General features: G+C 36.6%; 1 protein-coding gene across 1 annotated transcript; it reads left to right on the forward strand.

The window, feature by feature from the left end:
• Nucleotides 1-2,260: 2,260 nt before the first annotated feature.
• LOC120105475 (prostaglandin reductase-3-like) lies at nt 2,261-20,587 on the forward strand. The gene is made up of 9 exons (XM_039117996.1): nt 2,261-2,384; nt 2,522-2,617; nt 2,870-2,944; nt 4,095-4,214; nt 6,386-6,514; nt 14,611-14,688; nt 17,782-17,868; nt 20,052-20,138; nt 20,243-20,587. The coding sequence occupies exons 1-9, from the start codon at nt 2,352-2,354 to the stop codon at nt 20,291-20,293; spliced, it is 756 nt and encodes a 251-aa protein (XP_038973924.1). The 5' UTR covers nt 2,261-2,351; the 3' UTR covers nt 20,294-20,587.
• Nucleotides 20,588-22,647: the final 2,060 nt, after the last annotated feature.

The raw sequence follows: 22,647 nt of genomic DNA on the forward strand, positions 1-22,647 counted from the left end.
TAGTGGTCATAGATCTGATGGCTAGAAAGAAAGTGGAGGACATGAGGCCATCATTTATGAGACAGTCGTAGAGTGGTCTTCGATTTACCGGCGAGTTTCAGTTTATATATGCCATACAAGATAAGGACCATGGTGTACGATCTGATAGAGCCCGCGAGAATACGATTGCATATAGAAGATGAGCTCCTCGAGGTCATTCAAGAGGACATGATGTAGTTGCAGATAATTTCGCATGTGGAATAGAATCCATAGATATATCAAGTTTCGAGTCGTATACTGGATCCTATTACTCACAGCCACATACAACCTATGACCCATACAGATACGAATATTGTTTTGGTGCATCTGAGGCATCGTTTTTTCGTGGCTACTATCCTACGTAGTTTGAAGCATCTTACGGGTCAGATTTTGCTGTCCATTCAGATGGACTCCTCTACAGCTGTATTATCAGACAGAGATACCTCTCAGAGTCAGAGCTTTAGTGAAAGATTTGAAAGTGGTTGTAATCTAAAGTGTGTTCCTTATGGGCTGAACATATAGGACTATAACGCCGCTTAGTTAGAAAGGTGGGTTAATGTACCTATTGATTATGCTAATGATTCGAATATATACGAGAGGCATCGCCACTCGACAAAATTTTAAATATCGGTATGTATGTTGTACTTTAAATATATGTAATTGATTGTATCATTTTATATTTTGTATCTCACTAATTGATATTAGAATATTTCATGTTGTTTCTTGTAATATGCAACATCTCACTAATCATTTTATGTTTTGCACCACTTTAAAACAACAAGATGCATCATTAGTTGTATCGGAATTATAGAAACACCAAAAGGCATCAAGAAACATCAAATTATACTTAAAATGATTGAAATACTAAAAAAAATTGATTACCAATAAATCAAACCTAAAAGGCATTGGAAAAAAGATTGGCATGCCAGTGAACCGGCACGTCTCTACGTACCGTGTTGGTACGGTATCGAACCGACCGCCGACCAATACGGGTCCCGGTACCAGTTCGGCGGACGTTGGCCTGAACTACCTGATTCGGGATGATTTGACGGACCTTGTGTCTGAATAACAGACACCATATTTAATTATTTAAATATGGTTTTACTCCACTGCATAGGTACATAGGATATCTCCATTTGACCCCCCCCAACCCCAAAAAAAAAAGGAAAAGAAGAAGAAAAACTTAGATATAGGCATATAAAGCAAAGAAAGAAATGCAATGTCTTCATCACCATCATTATCATTATTATGAGGTTTAATATACAAATCACCTCCTTTCCTTCTGCTTTTCTTTTCCCTCCCTTATTCACAGCTGGAACCTTATGCAGCATCTTGAAAATGATTTTTCTTCTTAACCTTTAGAAATTGGATAAATACCAATTTTGTGATTAGGTAAATACCAATTTTGGTTACAACCAACAAAGGCATGTTTCGCCCATTAAATGGATTGATTTGGTTATTCTCTCAGGTAGAACATTGATTTGGTAAATACCAATTTTGGTTATTCAGAAAATTGAAGAAAAACAAATTTGATTATTGGTCTTAGATACCAAAAAATTAATGAAACTTTAAGGAGATTGCTTATCTTATGTTTTGGAAGCTTACTGATGATAAATTAGTCATTATTATATTCAAATAAATTGATTGATAGTAAATGATGGATGTTCTAATTACTCTAATACATAATAACACGAGCTATATCTGGGTCTTATGATCCAAAGGATTGTAGAATCCATGATTTGGTATTTCAGATCTTAGAGTGCAGTTCCAGTTTTACAATCCAAACTGATCCCAATCAGGGCTTCAATCGAGATTGCCTAACACCATTTGATCCAGCTAGTTTGTGGATCACAGGATCCCAGCAGCAATGTGGAATTGTGTATCATGAAGAAGTGAATAGAGCACATGATCATCATAGAAAGACCTTGTGGTAAGGTTTTTGGTGGAAGTGTAGTTAAACTAGGAAGGGTAGAGTTAAAATTCATTACAGAAAAAGGATCTTCATGGTACCCAGTAGTGAGGCTGAACTAAACATGATATTTTTGAGATTATCTATCTAGTGTTCATGATCTAGAGATGACCCCAAGGTTGAGTATCTGCTGAAATTGAAAGCATCCAGTTAAAACAGAGCATTTTTGCCCAATTTAACATCACAATTTTGTTCATGGTTGTTAGACAATCTTGGTACTGGCTAGTTGATTTTTCAGAGGCATAACTCTTTTATCTCTTCTTTTCCCTTGCCAAATTTTCACATCATCTTTTTGCAGGCTGTGGGCATAGTTGCAGCTGTTGGTGATTCAGTCCATATAAAAGTTGGCACTCCTGTCGCTCTTATGACTTTTGGAAGTTATGCTGAGTTCACAATGGTACTACTTTTCTTTGACATTTTTTATTTTTAAATTTATCCTTATTTGATGTTACTTCTGACAGTCTATTTCATTCTTCTAGGATTTTATATGTGTTAATTAACTACTACTACTTCATACCTTACTTTTGATTGCAGGTTCCTGCAAAACATCTTCTTCCTGTACCTAAACCAGGTCCCGAGGTTGTAGCAATGCTAACATCAGGTTTGACAGCTTCAATTGCTCTAGAAAAGGTATGTCATAAGTTTTAAGGTCTGGGTATGTGCTTATGCAGAAACTTTACTCATTCTTATATATCAGTATTTGGAGTTTGGTTGCCATATCATCTAGCAATATGTTTATGATTGAAACAATGAAGATTAGGTCATTTTGTGATTATCATGTAGCTCATCGTTTGTGAGATTTAGTATTTTCTTTAATATATAAATATCAAGATATAATGTATTCTTCATATTCATGTATGTAAGTATCTGCCATACTTCTAGGCAGGACAAATGGAATCTGGAGAAGTAGTTTTAGTTACAGCAGCAGCTGGTGGGACCGGACAGTTTGCAGTTCAGGTCAGCAACTACAGCAAGATTTTTCTTGTTCTTGAATTAATGTCATCTTCATCTTTTAAAACATCATTATCAGCTTTTCTCATGCTATTTTGCTCTATTGTTATGGTTGCAACTTGCGAGGAAAATTGAAAACAGGAAATCAAACTGTAAGCACACATGGAATAAGAGATCGTCGAAATTGATAACTTAATGATAATTAAGGATTATCCTGTAATACCAATTCATAGTGTATCAATGTAATGTTGTAGCATAAGCACAGAGCTGGAGAGAATGATCAATCCTCATGATTCTAATTGGTAAGCTGTTCACGCACATAATGTGACAGCTGCTACAGCTACCATATTTTAACTAAAGCATGTGCATTAATACCAAAACTTTTACAATTACGATGACAATTTTTATCTGACTTAGATGAATTTCTTGTGCAAAATGCTTCAAGCAAATTAGTTTTATTTACAATTTAGCAATCTGTTGTGTTTATCTTTTGTTAATAACTCCTTTAAAGGATATGTGGTATACTGCATCCAAGGCTATCCTTAATTGTTCCAAACACTTTGTCTATTATTTTAATCAAGAGGAACGTTGCATCTAAATGTTTCTGAGGGAAAAGGGGAAAAAGAATTTAAAGGTGCTTTTGGTTTTTATTTGTAATGCAGGCACAAAATATGGAAGCAAAGATGTTTCTGTTTTTGTTTTGAACCCTCCAATGTTTTTATCGATTTTGAGTTGGTATTTTGATTTGATCGTATAATTCAATTCTATCTAAATCAAGATAAAATCTATGATCATATTTATTGCAGAAAGTACTACTGTTTATTTGGTTTATCTGCGTAGTTTTATTTTCAAATTTCTTTCTGATTTTATATTCCGATTTTATATTCCAGAATTTATTCTGTTTTCCTTTCAAAAGTGTTTTGAGAAGTTCAATAATTAAATATATTCTATAGGTCGTTTCTAATATTTATAATTGATGAAACGTTTTTATATTATTCTGGCACTGTAGAAGGTAAAATAGGTGTTGAAAGCTTAATGGACTGGACAGCTAGGAAATTTTGATATATTATCTGAAATGTGGTATGAAATAGCTTGGCTCACATGCCAGTTTTATGTGACCTATGGCTCCTAAATTATCTTCAATGTGTTGTGTTAGCTTGCAAAATTGGCGGGAAACAAGGTGGTTGCAACATGTGGAGGTGAAAAAAAAGCCGCACTTTTGAGGTCTTTAGGAGTTGATCGTGTTATAGATTATAAGAAGGAAAATATAAAAGCCGTATGTCTCTTACATCTTTAAAGTTATTGTTCTGTCTTCTTTAGTTTCATTTCCTACAACATGTTCATGAATAGTTATCATTTTCTATTGAAGATCGATAATTAATTGGATTTTCATTGTTCTATGGGAAGGTTTGGTCCTTCTTTCTGCTGATAGAGTTACTGCTTTAAAGTGTTTTGCCCTCCGATAGGGGCACTTGAAAATATCTATGGCTTACTACAAGATTGTTCACTGGTATCAATATCTTTAACTTCATTTTTCATTTTCATGTAACATGAGCCCGGTTTCATATAGATGTTATTGATCAAGCACAGGCCCATTCCAGGGTAGAATGATTAATTGGAAACATATTACATATCAAGTTATGCTAATTTCATTACTCATTAGCACCATCTATTCTTGCACTGACACCATTAGAAGGAATATAATCTATTCATCTGATTTTTCCAAATTGTTTGTTGTGCTGTTTAACATTAACGTAGATACTTAAAAGGGATGTAATTGTCTCGACGATTTGCAGTGCATATAGCAACGGTACATCTGATTCATTGCTATGTATTTCTTTTGTTTTAATTAGTAATTTTTTACTTTAAACAGACTTTATTGCCCTCGTAATTGTATGGATGATGTCATAATCTCATAGGCTGTTGACAGTAATAATGTGTCTTTCAAGGTTGCTTAACATGGCATTCCCATTATTTTCTGTAAAAGGGACATTAACATGCATTCTTAAATTTAAAATATATTATTATAAATTTGAAGATCATGAACATCCTGAAACTGGATTGCAGTATGCTCCATCTAAAAATATTAAAACAAGAGTTAAATAGGTGTCATGCCAAACTATTCTAGGTTCCAGCGCTAGCACAGCATGATATGCGCCAGCCAGCACAGACTGGCACTGCTGACAGTTGAAAGTTCAAACCATTGTTGAGATGCAAAAGGCTAAGGCTTTTCATTGATGAAACATATGATAATAGAAAGAATGAATCTAAAATAGAAACATAAAATTTGGCATGATTAACACTAGCTAGTTTCTTTTTCTTTCGAGAGAAATTTAGCATAAGCATGTTTCTAGGGCTACAAAATGGTCATATATATGTAGCTGTTAATAGGTTGTGGAGAGGTGATGGCAAATTTTCTTTTCTTTTTTTCCCCTAAAAGGCTACATTTTGTGGGGCATTCTGGTTGATTACATGTTAACTTTGACTGAATGTTCAGGTATTAGACAATATAGGAAACCCATGAAGGAATTTTACACAACCAGTAACAAAGAAGAAAGTTTTCTTCTACACTCTTAGTCTTCATGGTTCAGAAAGAAGAAAACTGAGTAGTTTCATATAACTGTTTGTTAAAGTGATGTATTTTTCTTTTTCACTTTACAATCATTATGTGAAAGGTTCCCATATATTTGCCTTGGTCAATTTCTCACCATTTTTCAATAAATACTAATATCGAACATTCGAACTGTCAAATCCACTTATTAAGATATATGCTGTATGGTCCAACTCCTTAACCAATGTCTATATGCTGGAGCAAAGTTGCTGATGATTTATTATAAGCCATTGATAATTTTGTTTAACGAAAGCGATCTTCATCAGAGAACATTTTTACTGGTAGCCATGCTCTATTGATCCTTCCTTTCATCCTTAAATACATTGAAAATTGTTGGAGTGTCACATCCTCCTGTTAACTTATAACAGTTAAAACATAGTGGTGGATTAGTTAAGGACAGGAACTTTCAGAGTTCTGCTTCTCTAAAATATGATTTCCTCAGTTGCAACTCTTTCACTTTCTTATACACATTCTATTTTATTATAAGTATAAAAATTCATCTTTTGTAGTTCTTGATTCTGTCATTTATGAAGTGTGGAACATACTGTTTCACAAGGCAAGGCTCTCTTTTTTAAAGGAACACTTACAACATGTTTTTCAGTTTTTATTTTTCACATGTTTACTTGATTTCTCCTGCATGACGAAAACAAAAGTGCACCTTTTGTAATTTGTGAATTTCTTGTTAAGTGGTTGATATGAGTGTTCTCCTAAGTTCTAATCTGAAAATAGCTTTGCTCATGGAAATTATTAACCACCATGTTATTGAAATTTTGTTACTCACAACCTGGTTGAATTGTTTGTAATAACAGTTATGACTGGAACATCATCTGCTTCAGGTGTTAAAGAAAGAATTTCCAAAAGGTGTTGATATCGTATATGAATCTGTTGGTGGAGAAATGTTTGATCTATCCTTAAATGCTCTAGCAGTTTATGGACGACTTATTATAATTGGAATGATCTCTCAGGTAGTTTTCTATGCTTTTTCAGTTTCTTAATTTCTTTGGATTCTAAAATTGTTGCTTTGATGGGGTTATTATCGTGCTACTTGTCATAGTTCACCTCATTTTGTAATTTAACTGACATGGTACTTGTTATGGACATCTTGGAAGCAAGGATAGAGTAAGGACTAATCTCTCACTCTGTACTCAATTTTGCTCTGTTAATATAAATTTGGATGAGCAAATAATCCGTTAACTATGATGCAAAACAAGTAAATTTTGTCCGGTCCGATTCGGACTTGGACTCGGTGTGAACCGGTCGGTTTGCACCGAGTTGGGGGCTTGTGGCCCTCCGTGGCAAATGCCACAGTGGGCGCTGTGGCAATAATTGCCACAGCGTGGGCACTGTGGCGTGGCGTCGGCTTTAAAAGCCAAACGCCGCTGAAGGGGGAGGCCGAAGAAGGCCTTCCCAACGGTTAGGTACCGGTTTTTTCTTTTTAAAAAATTCACAAACAACACTGATTCAGACTATCAGAAGGAAGAGCTAAGGCTAAATAAAGTGTGTTTTCTTTCTCCTATCCTTTTTTAGGGACCTTAAAAATAACTCAAAAATTGCAAAATAAGAGAAAATCATGCCATTTTTTTTTGATTTGGGCTTGTTTTTTTATATGTTGTAGATCTATGGACAATGTATATGCTGACATAAAAATTGTTAATTTTTGGATTATAATTTTTAAAAATTATAAATATATTTTTGAATTAAAAAAGATAATTTTTTAAAAAAAAATAAAAAAATAAAATCGAAAATGTATTTTGGGGCATACAAGCTTATAACCCGAAAGTGTTATAACTCGATGCGCATTCCTTATGGGATGAACATACAAGACTACAATGCCGCTTGGATAGAGAGGTGGGTTGATGTGCCTCCTGATTATGCTGATGACTCGGATATCTACGAGAGGCATCGTCATTCGACCCGATTTTAGATATCATGATATATATTTGTTGAACTTTAAAAGTATGTAATTGATTGTATCTTGATTTGAAGATACTTTATGTTCATTTTATGATTTATATCATTTTAAAGCTATAAGATGCATCATCTAGCTTAACCGGGATCATAGAAATATCAGAAAATATCCAAAAAATATCAAATTAGACTTAAATTCATAGAAAAAGTTTGAAAAGAGAAAAAACTCAAAAAAAAAAAATTTAGGACGTGCCGGTTCGTGAACGGGCACGCCCAAACAGTTCGGTATCGGTTCGTACCGAACCGTATTGGGTATCGTAGAGCCGGTTCGACGATCCTTGCTTATACATCAACTATGAATGTTCTTATCTAGCCTAAAAATAATTGAAGTATTGTTTCTCCTATCCTTCCCTGTCACCAAAACCCAGAAAAAGTTTATTTGACCATAAGAGTCAAATTTCCCTTTCTACCTTATGTCCAGAAACCTAAATTAAACTCATCCATGGGACCATCCATGCATATGTGGGCAATCACTATTTTGTCCTACATCAATTTGGTGTCGGAGCTAAAGGGTCCGATTCTTTCTTCCTTTCTTTGTCTAGTTCTTCTTTGTATCCTTTTTCTCTCCCTCATCATCATGTTAACAAACAAAGAGTTAGTTTCAGGTTCGGTGCCTTTCATCAGCAAATCAAATATGAGAAAAAAAGGTGTTTGGGCAGATGCATTATGATATTGTATCTATCAAAATGATCTTGCAACAACAAAGGATTTGTTGCAAACACTTGTAAAAGCCCGAGGCATTGTGCATCACGTTGATGTGCTTTCATCTTCTCTAGCTTCTAATCATTTAGAGGTTTTGAAGCAGATTTTTCAACACAAGCCCATGTTGAGTTGCAAGAAGAGCCTGAAACTGAGGATTTGTCATGCAAAGATCAAACAAATAATGATTTGATTGAAGAATAACTCAACAGTGATCTTATCAAGCTATTATTGGATTTTCAACAATTTTATCAAATTATGGTGTCGTCAAAGGAGACCAGAAGATTGGATTGTTGAAAGCAAAATTAGTTCTTACGGACTTACACAGTGATTAATATTCAGATCGTTGTTATAATGACCCGTTCTTGGCCAGTTTAGGTGGTTCCTCATGCTATAGTGTGCACCAGGTGATTGGGAGCCTTCAAGCAGTGAATCAAGATGCATTAGAGTTGTCGTCAAATGTTTTGATTTCAAGATTGCTCGTGGGACTCCATCATCAATTTCTAGGGATCCAACAGTGGAGATTGTGTGTGGGCACCATTCAAGAGATTGCATGGATGAGACCTTCCACAGTGAAAGCAAATGAGGACAAAATAATTTATATATTTTTGAATGTTTTTCTTAGGCATTTTTTAGAGTTGGTTTTAGAGTACTATATTAAGTGAAATTGGTGCAAAAGAGTCCTATCCAAGGTATATATTGGGTTAGACAAGTCATGTGATAATTAAGATATGATTTTTCACTGTTTTAGGCGACTCTCTATATTGAGTTATGTGGTATTCCGAATTTCTTTTAGGAAAGATTTTGGGGATTCTTAGAATGGTGAAGGGAACCTGCTTATTTTAGGAAAAAATGAAGAAATAGAGTGGAAGATATACATGTAGCAGGGTACGTCATGCCGGTACTGGTAGGTGAACCGGTTGCCTACCGGATCGGTATGGTTTCGATTCCTACTGGATTAAACCGGTACCGAACTGGCGCCTTTTCCGCGCGTGGGAGCACACACGGACGCGCGGGGGCGCCTGAGCCCCACGTTAAATGCCACATAGTGGCATTTTGTGGTATTAAATATCCCGCGCGGGGCAGCGCGCGAGGTTCCCAGCTGGCGGGAGCGGTTCCCTGCGCAGGGAAGCGCAATTCCCACCACGGGGAACCGCGCGCGGCCCCGCGCCTGCACGGGTGTTCTTCCCTGCGCGCGGCGCACGCTACCGCACAGAGTTGTACATGTCAGGTAGGGATGGGTAGAAATCAAACAATAAGCTTGTAGGCACTGTTGTTTACTCCTCGTGCACTGTGGCAGGACATCAGTTTTGATTTTATTTTAGGCCTTCCTAGGACATTTAGAGGTCATGAATCCATCCTTGTTATAGTGGACAGGTTTTCTAGGATGGCAAAATTTGTCCCTTGTAACAAGACTACTAATGCATCCTATATTGTGAATTTGTTCTTCAAAATAGTTAGCTTGCATGGTCTTCTAAGAACCGTGTCTCAGACATGGATGTAGAAAGTTCATGAGCTATTTCTGAAAAACACTCTAGAAAATGCTTGACATGACACTCCAGTTTTCCAATAGATCTTTTGAGATTTTTTGTAGAAGGTCATGTGTCTGGTTGGGATCAGATGCTGGTAGAATTTATTTAAAACAATTCCATCAATCAGTCTACAGGTTATACTTCTTTAGAGATTGTCATGGGTAACCAGCCTAGGAAACCTATAGATTTGATTCCCGTACCTATTGTATCTGGACCTAGTAAGTTAGCATATTTATTTGCATATCATATGTGTCATTTGAAATTTGCTGAAAAATAGCTTTGAGCAATGAAAGTTACAAATCTGCAACAGATGTAAATCGCATGTACCAAGAGTTTGGAGAGGAAGACAAGGTGAGGGTTTGAGTCAGCATAACGAGGTTTCCATGCTGGAAGGATCGGTCCCTACCATGTCTTGTAATGGATTGATGCAGATGCTTATGATTTGGATTTTATTAAGACATGGGGATTGGCCATGTGTGAAATGTAGAGGACTTGACACTCTTCCATATGTCCATATATGTACCTTTTAAGTCTTTCATTCCTTCTTTCCTACTACACCTACTGCTGCATTTGCATCTCCACCAGGTTCAATGTTTACGCTCCTAAAGCCTCCCACTCCACCTCATCTACCATTGAGAAGGAAGAAAGAGGATGAGATTGAAGACATCATGTATGAGCAAATAGTCTCTATTAGCACTAATGGATTTTGAAAATACTTGGTCAAGTGGAGAGGAGTGCATCTTTAAAATGTTACATGAGTCATAGCTGATGAGTTACAAAAGCTTAACCCATAGTTGCTTGCGAATCATCATGATCTTGATTCATTGGAGGGGAATTTCTCCAAATATGGAAGACTTGATGAGGATCATGATGCATTTTGAATGAAACATTCAAGCTTTTGTATTGAGTTGGATTACCTTGTGCCATGATAGGAGCTTCATGTATATTATTGAGCATCCTTGGAGTTTGTCGAGTTTTGGGCCTTAATATCATTTGCTTTTTATTTTAATTATATTTTCTTTTTAGTCCATGTTTTGTTCAGTATAATGTTGAAAAGGACTGAATTTCACCTATACTATTAAAGAGTCAAAAACATTTTAGGAATTACATAAGGGGTGGATTACTATTCATGACATTGTAGCACAAACCAATGTTTGCCATAGTGCCCCATAGCGTACCGGATTGGAACCAATATGAAAACATCAATCGGTCGTTACAGGCCCTATACCCACCCATACTGACCCTCTTGCTTGGTACTATGGCAGCACGTTGTATTGGTACCAGTAGGCATATCGGTTGCCTATCGGACCGGTATGGTTCCAGTTCGGACCGATTTGTACCGGTATCGAACCGGCCTATCGGACCACATTAAGTGTCAAGGACTACTGCCTCAAATTGGACCAACCTGTACTGACCTATACTGCCCGATTTTGGCTAGTACTATGATGAAAAGTGAGAAAAGGGGGTCTTAGTACGAGATGCTTACCCGTACGAAATAGATAATGTAGTACCCGGTACCAAAATTGAGAACCTCGGCATGAATAATAATGCTATAGTATTGTGCCTTTAAGGCTTAGTTTTAAGGCTTTCCATATATATTGTATGTGAAATTTTCCATCAATGAAATCCAAGTTTTTTGTCTCTTTTTCTATGCATGTTAGGTGTAGAGAATGAAATCATTCTCTATCGGACTAGTGTGAGATCGGTTTGTTTTCCTCTTCTTCTTCCTTTGCAATCATATCTCCTCATTGTGTTTCTATTTCTTTCTTTTCTTTTCTTCATTTCTGTCATATCTCCGCTTAAAGCAAACATCCCTCTACGGCTCTACCCTTGTTGTCGTTCCCTCATAATACACTCTACAACCATTAATCAACACCTATTTCAGGCTTTGATCTGTCCAAAATCTGATCTGCGTGGGTCCAATTAGATCAGCAACTTTACAGATCTGTCATCCCTCTTTCTTTTGTTCTGAAAAACCTTGCAGTAAATCAGCAAATCCTATACCTAGTACGAGGAGTGTGTCAGTTCCTAGTATAACTAAAAAGAAGGTCTCGGCTCTTGGGCTGTTGTATATGATCTATGAGCAGAAAATGTGAATAGACTTGATTTGGATGGCCATTGCACCGTATTCACCTAGGCGAATGAAGATCCATTGCTTTGCATTCTTCCAAGAATTCTGGTGACTTTCAATACTTTTGTGGCAAGGTCATATGCTTTATTGCGAAAAGCTATTGTCCGGATCTAATTTCAACAAGTGGCATTTAGGCATTTATATGATATCCTCTTTTCATTAGTTGTAAATTGAGTCCTAAGTGCAGTAGTTTTTTCTTGGTTTGAATTTCAGATTGTTGTTTAGGTTCGTATAGCATCATATTTTCAGATATTTACATCCATAGATTTAAGTTTGCATAACTTTGGGTTAGAATTTATCATTATTTGTATGACATCAACTATTAGGTTCTCCAGGGCTGTCGTACATAACTCATGTCCGGATCCTTTTGTCCCTCTTTATCTTCTCTATTTCTTTCTTCTTCTTCTTTTTCCTCCTCCTCCTCCTCCTCCTTTACTTCTCTACTTTTTTGACCCTTGCTCTTCTAAGCTAATTTCAGTTCTTTCTTTAATTTCTTCAACTTTCTCATATATCATCTGTTTTCTTTAAATAAAATTGCATGCACTGTTTGCTGATTTTTCACTTACAGGTCAAAAATGAACCTTCTTATCTAGACTGAAAATGATTAGACTATTGTTCCTCCTATCCTTCCCCATCACCAAAACCCTAGGGAAAGTTTATTTGAACGTTTATTTGGCTATAAAGGTCAAAATTGTCGTTTTCTACCTTATTTCCAGAAACTAGAGAACAAGGTCTTAAACCTAGATTAAGCTCATCCATGGGACTATCCATGCATACGTAGGCAGCCGCTAGTCTGTTCTACATCACAGGTTCTGCTGACCTTTAAACTTTTCTTGAAAAACTCCATTTGTTTAAAAAATATAAAAAAGGATTATATGGGTCCTGTGCGGAACTAGCTCTAATTTTGGTACTAGCCAAGAAAACCTAGCACATACTGGCACTTGAAAAGATTTGCTCCTCTCTAACAAAGTGATAACCCACTTTTCTATGCTTTGTTCACTTGGATACACAAGTTTTCAAGCTATATAGATTATATTATTGTCACAAAACATTTTCTCTGAGCCACTAAGGAAATTTCTTTCCTATGCTGCCATAAACAATATCATCTCATGTATCTTAATTCTTAAGTGCCACATCATTCTACCTGTATTTTATGCAAGACACTGAGTCGGATCTGAAAACTGAGGCTGACTAAGCAATGGGAACTTGAATTAGACTTGTTCCTTGTTCTCTACCATGATATTCCATCTAAAATTCTATATTGCCTCATGTTGGCCTCCCAAGAAGATCTAAACACATTTCTATAGTGTGATTAAGCAAACAAGAATAAGATATTAATCCCACCACATTTACATTCTCTGATAAGTTCCATGTTTGTAGGGGCATTCCTTTCATTGATACTATTCTGTATGCTAAGGTTCTTTGCACGTGTTACCACACTTTGTACAAAGATGGAATCCCACTATCAATTCAAATGGATGCATGAAATTTCTCATATTACAGTCTGAGCCTACAAGAATATTTAGCAACCCCAAATGTTCTCTTTCTTTGAGTCTCAATGTTACTATGGAGGAGCAGAGATGGATGTTTTGCAAGTCCTAAGGAGGAATAGTGCTATATAAGAGACAAGTTTCCTAATGTCTTCAGAATTGATTTAAAGGATCTAAAGATTTCAAAAATTTCTCAATCTAATTTAAAAGGAAAGAATTTGGATGTAGAGGAAAATTGTATTGTTCAATATCCTTGGTTTGGCCTTATTCTTTCATATGCAGACCATTATACTGACCTAAATCTTGAAGAAACCAGTCTTAATATTTTAAATAACTAATAATAATAATGGCCTTGTGTCCGAAACCACAAGCTGTATCTAATTTTAGTCGTGTCACTTCATTATTCAAGTCTCTGTTATGCTATTCACTGTATGATCATGTTCTTAATGCATACTTTACAAATAAGATATGAGTAATGTGAACTGATTGGATATATAATTTGCTTAGATATTATATTCTATCCCTATGATGATTGTATAGAACCATGAGTAACTTTCAATCAACCTTTTTATTGGCCGTTTTATTTAGATTTAAACAATCTAATATAGAAATCATATGAAGGTGGTGTTTAACTTGCCTATAGTGCTTTAGGTTCTTTCGAAATGTTACATTCTATTCAAAGGCTAAAATATAAAAGTATATAAACATAAAAATATATAACTTCACAGTCATTGATAATATTATTGAAGATTTATATTATTATTGCAAAGAATTTGTCTTCAGGAAGACATTATTCTTGCATGACAATTCTAGAATTTCTAAGCAACTTTTTCCTGTTAACTTTTCATTTTATTACTGACATAAAAATTTTGTGGTTGTGTGGGTTTCTTTTTTATCTTGTTCATGCTGTATTGCTCAAAGTTCAAGATAAAATAAGCATTAGTTGATACACTAAGCATCCTGTTTGCTTCAAAAGCTGTTCAATCAAATACTTCAGGCTTTCCTACCTTTATGTATTCCAAGGCTATATTTCTACCTTGACTAAATTGCTTCTATGGCATGCATAACAGAACGTGCTCTATAAGCTCAATAATTTTTGCTTGAAATATGTGCAATTCATTTAATGTTACCATGGAGCATTCATTCAACTAAAAGATTTCTAATAATTGGGAGATTGTAATTTGTTCATATATATACTCTTTCATTTAATTTTCTTATTAATCAGCTCATTGGTTTTTCAGTATCAGGGAGAACATGGATGGAAACCATTGCCATATGCAGGGCTTTGTGAAAAGATTCTTGCAAAAAGCCAAACAGTGGTATGTCATATTCTGAACTTTTGTACACATAACTTGATCAGTTATGGATGTGGTATAATTTCATCTCTTCATGCATAATGCTGGACTTTGCAACTATATATTGTTGAAAAGGATTGAAGTGTCGCTCCTTGTTGGTCCATGCGGACCTTGTCAAGCCCTGCTGGACTGGTGCCCGCACTGGACATGCATGTGCTGTGATTCCCTGCATATCACAGTGCATCAATCCCTGCTGGCCCATATCAATCCATGCTGCTTCGGCACGGGCCAGTACAACCCTCTATCGTGCCATGCCCATCACTGGTGGCACAACTACTGGCACTTGAATTCTTTTGTTGATAGTATCAATGGTTTGATAATCCGTTGTTTTGGTATTAAAATGTTACCGAGGTTCCTTTGTAAATTTGTTATAGCAACTTTCATCCATATCAGAATAAAAGTTTGAAAAAGTTTAGATGAATTCATCTTTCAATTCATTGCCTAGAAGGTAATGTTAGCATTAGAAAATTTTAGGAAAGTAGACATTTTGGAAGAGTGTGTTATCACATGTAGTGACAATGCCAAGCTACATATATAGTATGGATGACAATGCCAAACTACATTTTGGAAGAGCATGTCTGGATATTCTCTAACCATGAATCCAATCACTTCATTAGTTCAATATTTGTAAGGTCAGTTGAATAATAGCCATTACATTCATAGTAAAAGTTTCCATATGGTAGTCCATACTTGGACAGTGTAAATGATGAATGGTTGATCATTGATTTTCATATGTCTGTGGTTTTTGGCACCAAGTCATGACTTATTTGTAACCTCGGAACATCGAACCATCCCTACAGATTTCTACGTATAAATGAATGTGTTGCATAAGGAAAACCATGTATTATGAACTGCTCTAATATCAAATAACTCTATCAAAACTAATCAGGCAGGCTAATAACTGAACTAATAATTTCTAATATCTTTTAACAAAGTATATGTATTGGGATTTCTACATTGATGATGGATATTTAAAATATTAATTTGAGCATATACAAAATTGTGCCTCTTTTGTCTAAATGTATTATCTTTCACAGCATACATAAGATGTTTTGATTTTTGTTATGCATACATAGATACATTTAACAAAATTCTTAGAGAGACATGGAGTATGTTGTTTATTTTTTTTTTACTATTTTGAGATTTGTGTTATAAAGAGTTGGCAGTCAGTTATAAAATCTGCTCAATCCTTCCATGGAGCCTTTTCAGCTTTAGAGTTTTCAGCTTACATAGATTGCAAGGATAAGTATTCACTAAGGTAACTAGAACTGCTTCTGGGTCAGATAATAGCCTAAGCTATGGTTTTCTATCTAACCCATACTTAACTTGAGTTCGTATATCAGAAAGATATATCTGAAACCAAACCAATTTTATATATTTTATATCAGTCAACATGGATCTGACCTAATAAGTGAATTTTAACTTCAATAATCGACACTGTAAATATAGATCGAAGAGATTCCAGATTGATTTAGTTTTGATCTGGTTAGCATAGACCTTATTCAATTTGACTAAATTTAACCCATTAATGAACAAGCACAGCACAAAACAAAAGGATTTCAAATTGTTTTGGTTTTAATTTGGTCAACCTGGACCTGATCGAGAATGAATTTTAAGCCTTATAGTAAAAAAAATCAATTTCAGAGATTTGCAGGCCTAAACATGAGGTTTTGATTTGGATTTTTGGACCCAGTTTTCAAACAAGGATATCCAGATGTGGCTTTTACCAGTGTAGGCCGGTTTGGTTATACAGATTGGAAAAAATTTTTTGCCACCCTTGTTTTCACAAGAATAGGTCTTTTGCAGAGGACTAGGTAAACTGTACAGAAAACTAGAAGGGAGTTTAAGGAATTGAAATATTTCATAAGTATTTGTAACTTGAGATAAATAATATGAGACATTTTTTGCATGGGTTTTCAAAAAATAAAGAAACTTGCAAGATACATTTTGTACATGATTCATGTAAGGAACTTAGGACTATGAATTTGAATATTAATTTTTCTCAAATGATATTATAAATAAGTTTGAGTAGATTTTTCTTTTAATATTCTGAGTGGATGAGAAAACCTCTAGATCCTAGTTTGCTTGTTGGTTCTAGTTTTTTCTAGGAACTTCTAATGTATTGCAATAGTTGAAGAATTTATATTACAGATTCTCAAATGCCATGGCCTCAAATTAGTGATTAAAATCATTTTCCAAGGTTGAAGGCCTAAACTTGATGTTATAAGCATATCCATGTCAGCTCAAGCTAGTCTGGTCTGGCTTCTTCCAGCCATCAATTTTTTTATGAGTTGTGGCGATAATTGATTTTCTAGATCACCTGGGGGCTTCCTTGTGGCAATTGAGGAAAAGGGGAATGTGCTTCCGTATCTAGTTTATAGCAAGCCAGACTGTTTATGATCTTTCTCTTTCTCCAACCTTTCGGTTTCTGACACCTTCTTTTGGCATCTTTACTTTAATTTTCTCTTCTACATCTCTTAGGATCTCCTGGCCTATTAGGATCTATGTCTTATTTTGCACTCCTATGGAGTCTCAGGTTCATTTAGTTGTTGACTTTCCTAGTGTTTGACTGTTGGGCCTTGCATTGAGGAATGTATTTTAGGCTATTCTCATGAACTATCAACAGAACTTACTGGGAAAGGAGTTCTGTTATGACCTTATTCACTCTTTGTTATAGACTTTAGCCTTTGTTAGGTTATTCCATCAAATTAAGCATATGACTTTGCTAAATAAGCACTATCATACTTGTTTTTGTAACATTGCACTACTTCCTCTCATAACTCCTATACTAAGTATTGGGTCCATGATGTGAAGATGATCAAATCATCTCTGAGATGGACTGCTTCTATATGTTTGGTTGCCATGAAAAATAGCTATCGAGTTTAAAAGCTGACAGTCCTGAATTTGCTTGCACAACTAGAGGATATTTCTGCATTTGCCTTCCATGATAAATTAGCACTGTGTCTTGGTAAGATGATTTATTACATTCAATTAAGTTTTCTTTTTGAAACAAAATCTTTTTTGTTAAGTCTCATTTGTGGCCTGTTATTGTGACAGGCTGGCTTTTTTCTGGTTCAGTATGCTCATTTGTGGCAAGAACATCTCGACAGGCTTTTTGATCTCTACTCTTCAGGAAAACTTAAGGTACTCTCTATAATCCTGAGATCATAAGGTCAAGAATTATGATTCACTCAGACAATGATTTTGGCTGACCAGCTGATATCAGCCAGTAAATGTGGAAGTGACTTAAGAGAGTCTACTCATAAATATATTGTTAGCAACTAAGAAAAACCTTGTCAAATATGTTGGAAGGATTAGGATTTAGCTCTTTGAGCAACATGTTTCTCCACTTGTATTTTAACTGAATATACAAATGGCTGTGTTCACATTTTTACATCTATACTTTTTTTATTGAACCATTAGTTCGTTTAATATTTGACTCTAGCAATTCTTATGCCGCTTCACGTGTGTTACAATATTGGATTTTTTAGCTTTTAATAAAATTTACCAGTTTTTGAATCCTCTAATCTAGTCTTTAATCAAAAATTTTCAATCTTCGAGGTTTCGAGTGGGTGAGATATAGACATTGAAAAATTATGGCAACAAAGGATGGACATGGGTAAGAATTGTGGATATGACACAAGGAATGCTGAACCGGCCCGTACCGGCTGGTTCAGCCTATATCGAACTGGTCCAGTCTCTGATCGGAACGGTTCGGCGACAGAAAACGATTCTAGCCCCTACGGGGCCGAGACCGGACCGATTCCGTCCGATTCAGCCAGGACTTGGTGTGAACCAGTACTGAGTCCAGTTCGATTAAATGCCACAACCACAGAGGTTGTAGCATTAAATGCCACAGCGCGCTATGCACGCACGTTGTGGCCTTTTTGGCCACAGCGTGCGTCCGAATCAGACTGGATCAATACCGAACTGGTCCGGTGGCCGACCGATACGCCGACTGATATTAGTTCGACGATCCTTGATATGACATGACATGGATTGCTGATACAACAAAAATGAAAAAGAGAGTACAACGCCTCACACACACACACACGTTAAAGGCAATCATAAAGTACATTCATAACACAATAACATAGTCCATACTCCATAGTTCATACAACAGCATTTACATCATGAACTATAGAATTAATCATCCATCATGTTCATCAGTAAAAGGTTTAAACATTATTAAAAATAATGAACAAGAAGGCCCTCTCTCTCGTCCCTGTAATATCTGGGAACTATCTCAAGCATTTCTCTGTTATTTTTCAAAAATAGGACACTTAAAAAATGCGCCTAATACTCTTCTTGCCATATGCTACAAGTATCAATATATACAAAACATGCAATTTTAACTACAAGATGTTATTTAGAAGTACTCGGCAAGGATCCAGAAACTGAAGCGTGATTTTTTTTTTTTGTTGTTGTTTCTTTAAACTCTTTTTAATTGAAGAAAATGAATAACTCATTAACCTAATGGCAAATAAAGATTGCTGATTTGCAATTTTGTATATCCGAAAAATATCCAAATTGCATGAAGAAAGATTGAACGTGAGAATGTTTTTTAATTCATATCATACTTGCCATCCCAAATAAATGATACCAAAAAGGAGAAACGTTATATTTGGTGTTGTTTTTTTTCCCTCCGATGAAGAGAAGTTTGGTTCTTAGCGGTACCATGGCTGCAAAACATAAGAATCACAGTTTGCTTTTGTAGAAAAATTTGCAAATGAGCATATTATCACACCTATATGACATGAATTTTGAGATGTATTGTTGAACTTGTAGATGCAGTTATTGCATTATATATTTACATATATATGACAGACAGTGACCATGGGGGGCAAATTTTGAATATTTATGTATGTATGCGTATGTATGTGACAGACTGTGACCATGGGGGGCCAAATTTTAAAGATGATGGACCTGAGAAAAGAACTAGATGAGAGGGGGGGGGGGGGGGGAGCGCGGAGAGAGAAGCATAGTTCTTCTTATTCTGACCCTAAAGGCTTGGGGAGAGATCTGTGCAACTTAATCTCAGATGTATCGTTTTGTTTTCATAATGTTCACCTTTCCATTTCGCATATTCCCGTTGTAAAGAACAAACAAACAAACAACCTCTTAGGAGCCCCCAAAAAGAAACACCGGCATCTACTGCTGAATTGGCAACCAAGTGTTGGAAACAATTTTTAGAGAGTTTAAACATGACACTCCAAACACCTACATTCTAGGTGTACATTTTGCTAATAACAATGATATCCAGAGGAATGCATATAATGGCTTCTCGCCGATCAAATTGCTTGTTTTAAATAAATTTCATTCTGCAGGTAGCAGTGGATCCCAAGAAATTTTTGGGTCTTGGTTCCGTAGCAGATGCAGTAGAGTATCTCCATTCTGGTGATAGCCTTGGCAAGGTAATTCAGCTTATGAGAATCTGCATTCCCTTTCTCATCTTTTAATTTTACTCTTGTATCAGTAGAATAATTATTTTCTAATTTGGAGACAACACAAACTGCAGGTTGTTGTGTGCGTTGATCCGGCATTCAATCAGAAATCAGCAAAGCTATAAGTGATGAGTATTATCATCTGTCAAATGTTAAGCAAGCAGCATTAATATTGTTTGGTATCTCCTCAAATAGTTACAGACCTGTCCTCCATATTGATCAAAATATTTCAGGAAAACATTGATCTGGAATCGGTCTATCAAGGTAAGAAATTAATTGCTACAGGGTGTTTGGAGCTCAAGTTGGAATAAGAACTCAAATGTGAATGAACAACAAACAACTATAAGATGCCTGGTGTTAAACATATAGCAATAAAGTGATTATTTTCCTCAAGCAATATCAGTGACCCTTCAGATTTTGTTATTTGAAACACAAGCTGGAGATGTATCGGCCTAACCCCACCAATTTGATCCCCATTACATATGGACAAATCTGTTCGGAAACAGCTCTTTTATTGTGGAATTAGATCAGTTATCAATATTGGCTTATCTGTCAGTTGCGTCGGGTCTGCTTAGTAGAGAGCTACGAAATAATTTCGTGGCAGTTCAAAACTGGAATTTGCGCGATATAGTGAAGCGGCAGCCTTTGCTCAATTTGGATCAGGCCCTGATGCTGCGAATTAGTTTTGGTGGCCCATCTTTGGAACTAAGATTATGCAAGGAACTAATTGACTAATTCCAGATACACCACCAATGACTGACAAACATGTGCAAACATGAGAGAGAGAGAGAGAGAGAAGTTAGACGCCGGATATTATAGTTATCAAATCCGGAGTAGAGATAAACCCATCTAAGAGGACGGGTCACCAGGTTACTGGGCCTGTCCCAACACATTTAGCTGGACTGCACTTATAAATAAAATATATTAACAGTAAAAATATAGTAATCATGTTGTATTACAAAAAATATGCAAGCATATTGAAGAAGTTTGAAGAAACCCTTTTAATATTTTAATTATTGAACCTCATTGATGTCCAAATTTTGCCTGACCATGTTCTAATGAAATGGAGGAGTGGATGGTGCAAATTAACCCGCTCAGTCTATGGTGGTAGAAGATGGAATACTAACTGTTGTGGAGTGATGCAGGCTTGCACATAAAGAGAAGAGAAAAGCCCGTCGGGTGGCTCGGCTGGGCTTCCTCTAATGCTAAAGGTAGGCAATGCTTTGGAACAACAGCATGAAATAGCAAAAGAATAGAAAGCATCAGAGTAGAGGGATCTTTCTGTATTATTAGACTTTTGAGTATATGTCCTGGAGTACTTAGCCCAGAATGCTCGGCATTGGAGCGCAGCTTGAGAGCTCGTAATGGGAGCTTGGCCTTGGAGTGTGGCCTGTGAGCTCGGCATGGCTTTGGTTGGTGGTCGTGGGTCTTGGTCTCTAGGAATTCGTGTTCTGATCATCAAGGATGCACGGACTGGGAGCGCAGACTAGGAGCTTGACTTGGAAGCTCGACATGGGAGCTTGGGAGCTCGGTATGGCTCTGGTTGGAGGTCGCGGGTTCCAGTCTCCGAGGGCTTGCATCTTGATCATTAAGGATGTGCAGACTGGGGGAGGAGATAATGTGCGGGAATGGCGGATAGAAGGGCGACCTCTCAGAGACTCGCATCCCAATCTCCAAGGATTCGGATTTTGTCTGGAGAGGAAATAGTGTGCAGGACTAGCTGTGGAAGAAGAGTTGGGTGTAGAGGTAGCTATAAGAGCTTCACCATGAAAGCTTAAGAGCCTCTCGTTGGAAAGCTCTTGTGCTTAGGAACCTCTAGTTGCTCCTCCTCTCTCCCCTCTCCTTTCTCTAGCTTTGTTTTTAAGGATGGAGCCTGGATCCTTCATGATTTGGGGGCGAATATTAAGAGATTGTCTGTGGACTCTTCCAAAGATTCGAAAAGATTTAAAATCTGGATCTTTTCAAAATGCTCGCTACATGTTGACCTGTGATTGGAGGATCAGATTTTAGTCACATCACTTGCCCCCCCCCCCCCAAATTTCCGAGTACGAAATATTCTTTCTGTCCCGGGCGAAGGAAGTAGTCAAGCTAGCCAACTATAGATAGGTTCAAGCTCATCTTGCCTCACCCATCTTCTTAAAGTCATAGATCAAGAGTGCAATTAAATGCAGAAACTTCATGGGGCTTCCCACATGGATTAGCAGCCTTCCTCAAGTCACCTTGACTCTGCTTGGGCCATTTTCGACTTAGAGAGGTCAGTTGGCACACCAAGCCTTTGACATAGGTTTCGACCTTCTGCTTGGGCTGTTTTTCGACCTAGAGAGGTCGGTTGGCACGCTGAGCCTTCGGAGAGGGGACCAGCTTTCTCTTGGGCTGTTTTCAACCTAGAGAGGTCTATTGGTATGTCAAGCCTTTGGCGCGGTGGCTAGCCTTCTACTATGGCCATTTTAAACCTAGAGAGGTTAGTTGGCATGTCGAA

The sequence above is a fragment of the Phoenix dactylifera genome, unplaced genomic scaffold, assembly GCF_009389715.1.
Source record: "Phoenix dactylifera cultivar Barhee BC4 unplaced genomic scaffold, palm_55x_up_171113_PBpolish2nd_filt_p 000294F, whole genome shotgun sequence".
NCBI lineage: Eukaryota > Viridiplantae > Streptophyta > Magnoliopsida > Arecales > Arecaceae > Phoenix > Phoenix dactylifera.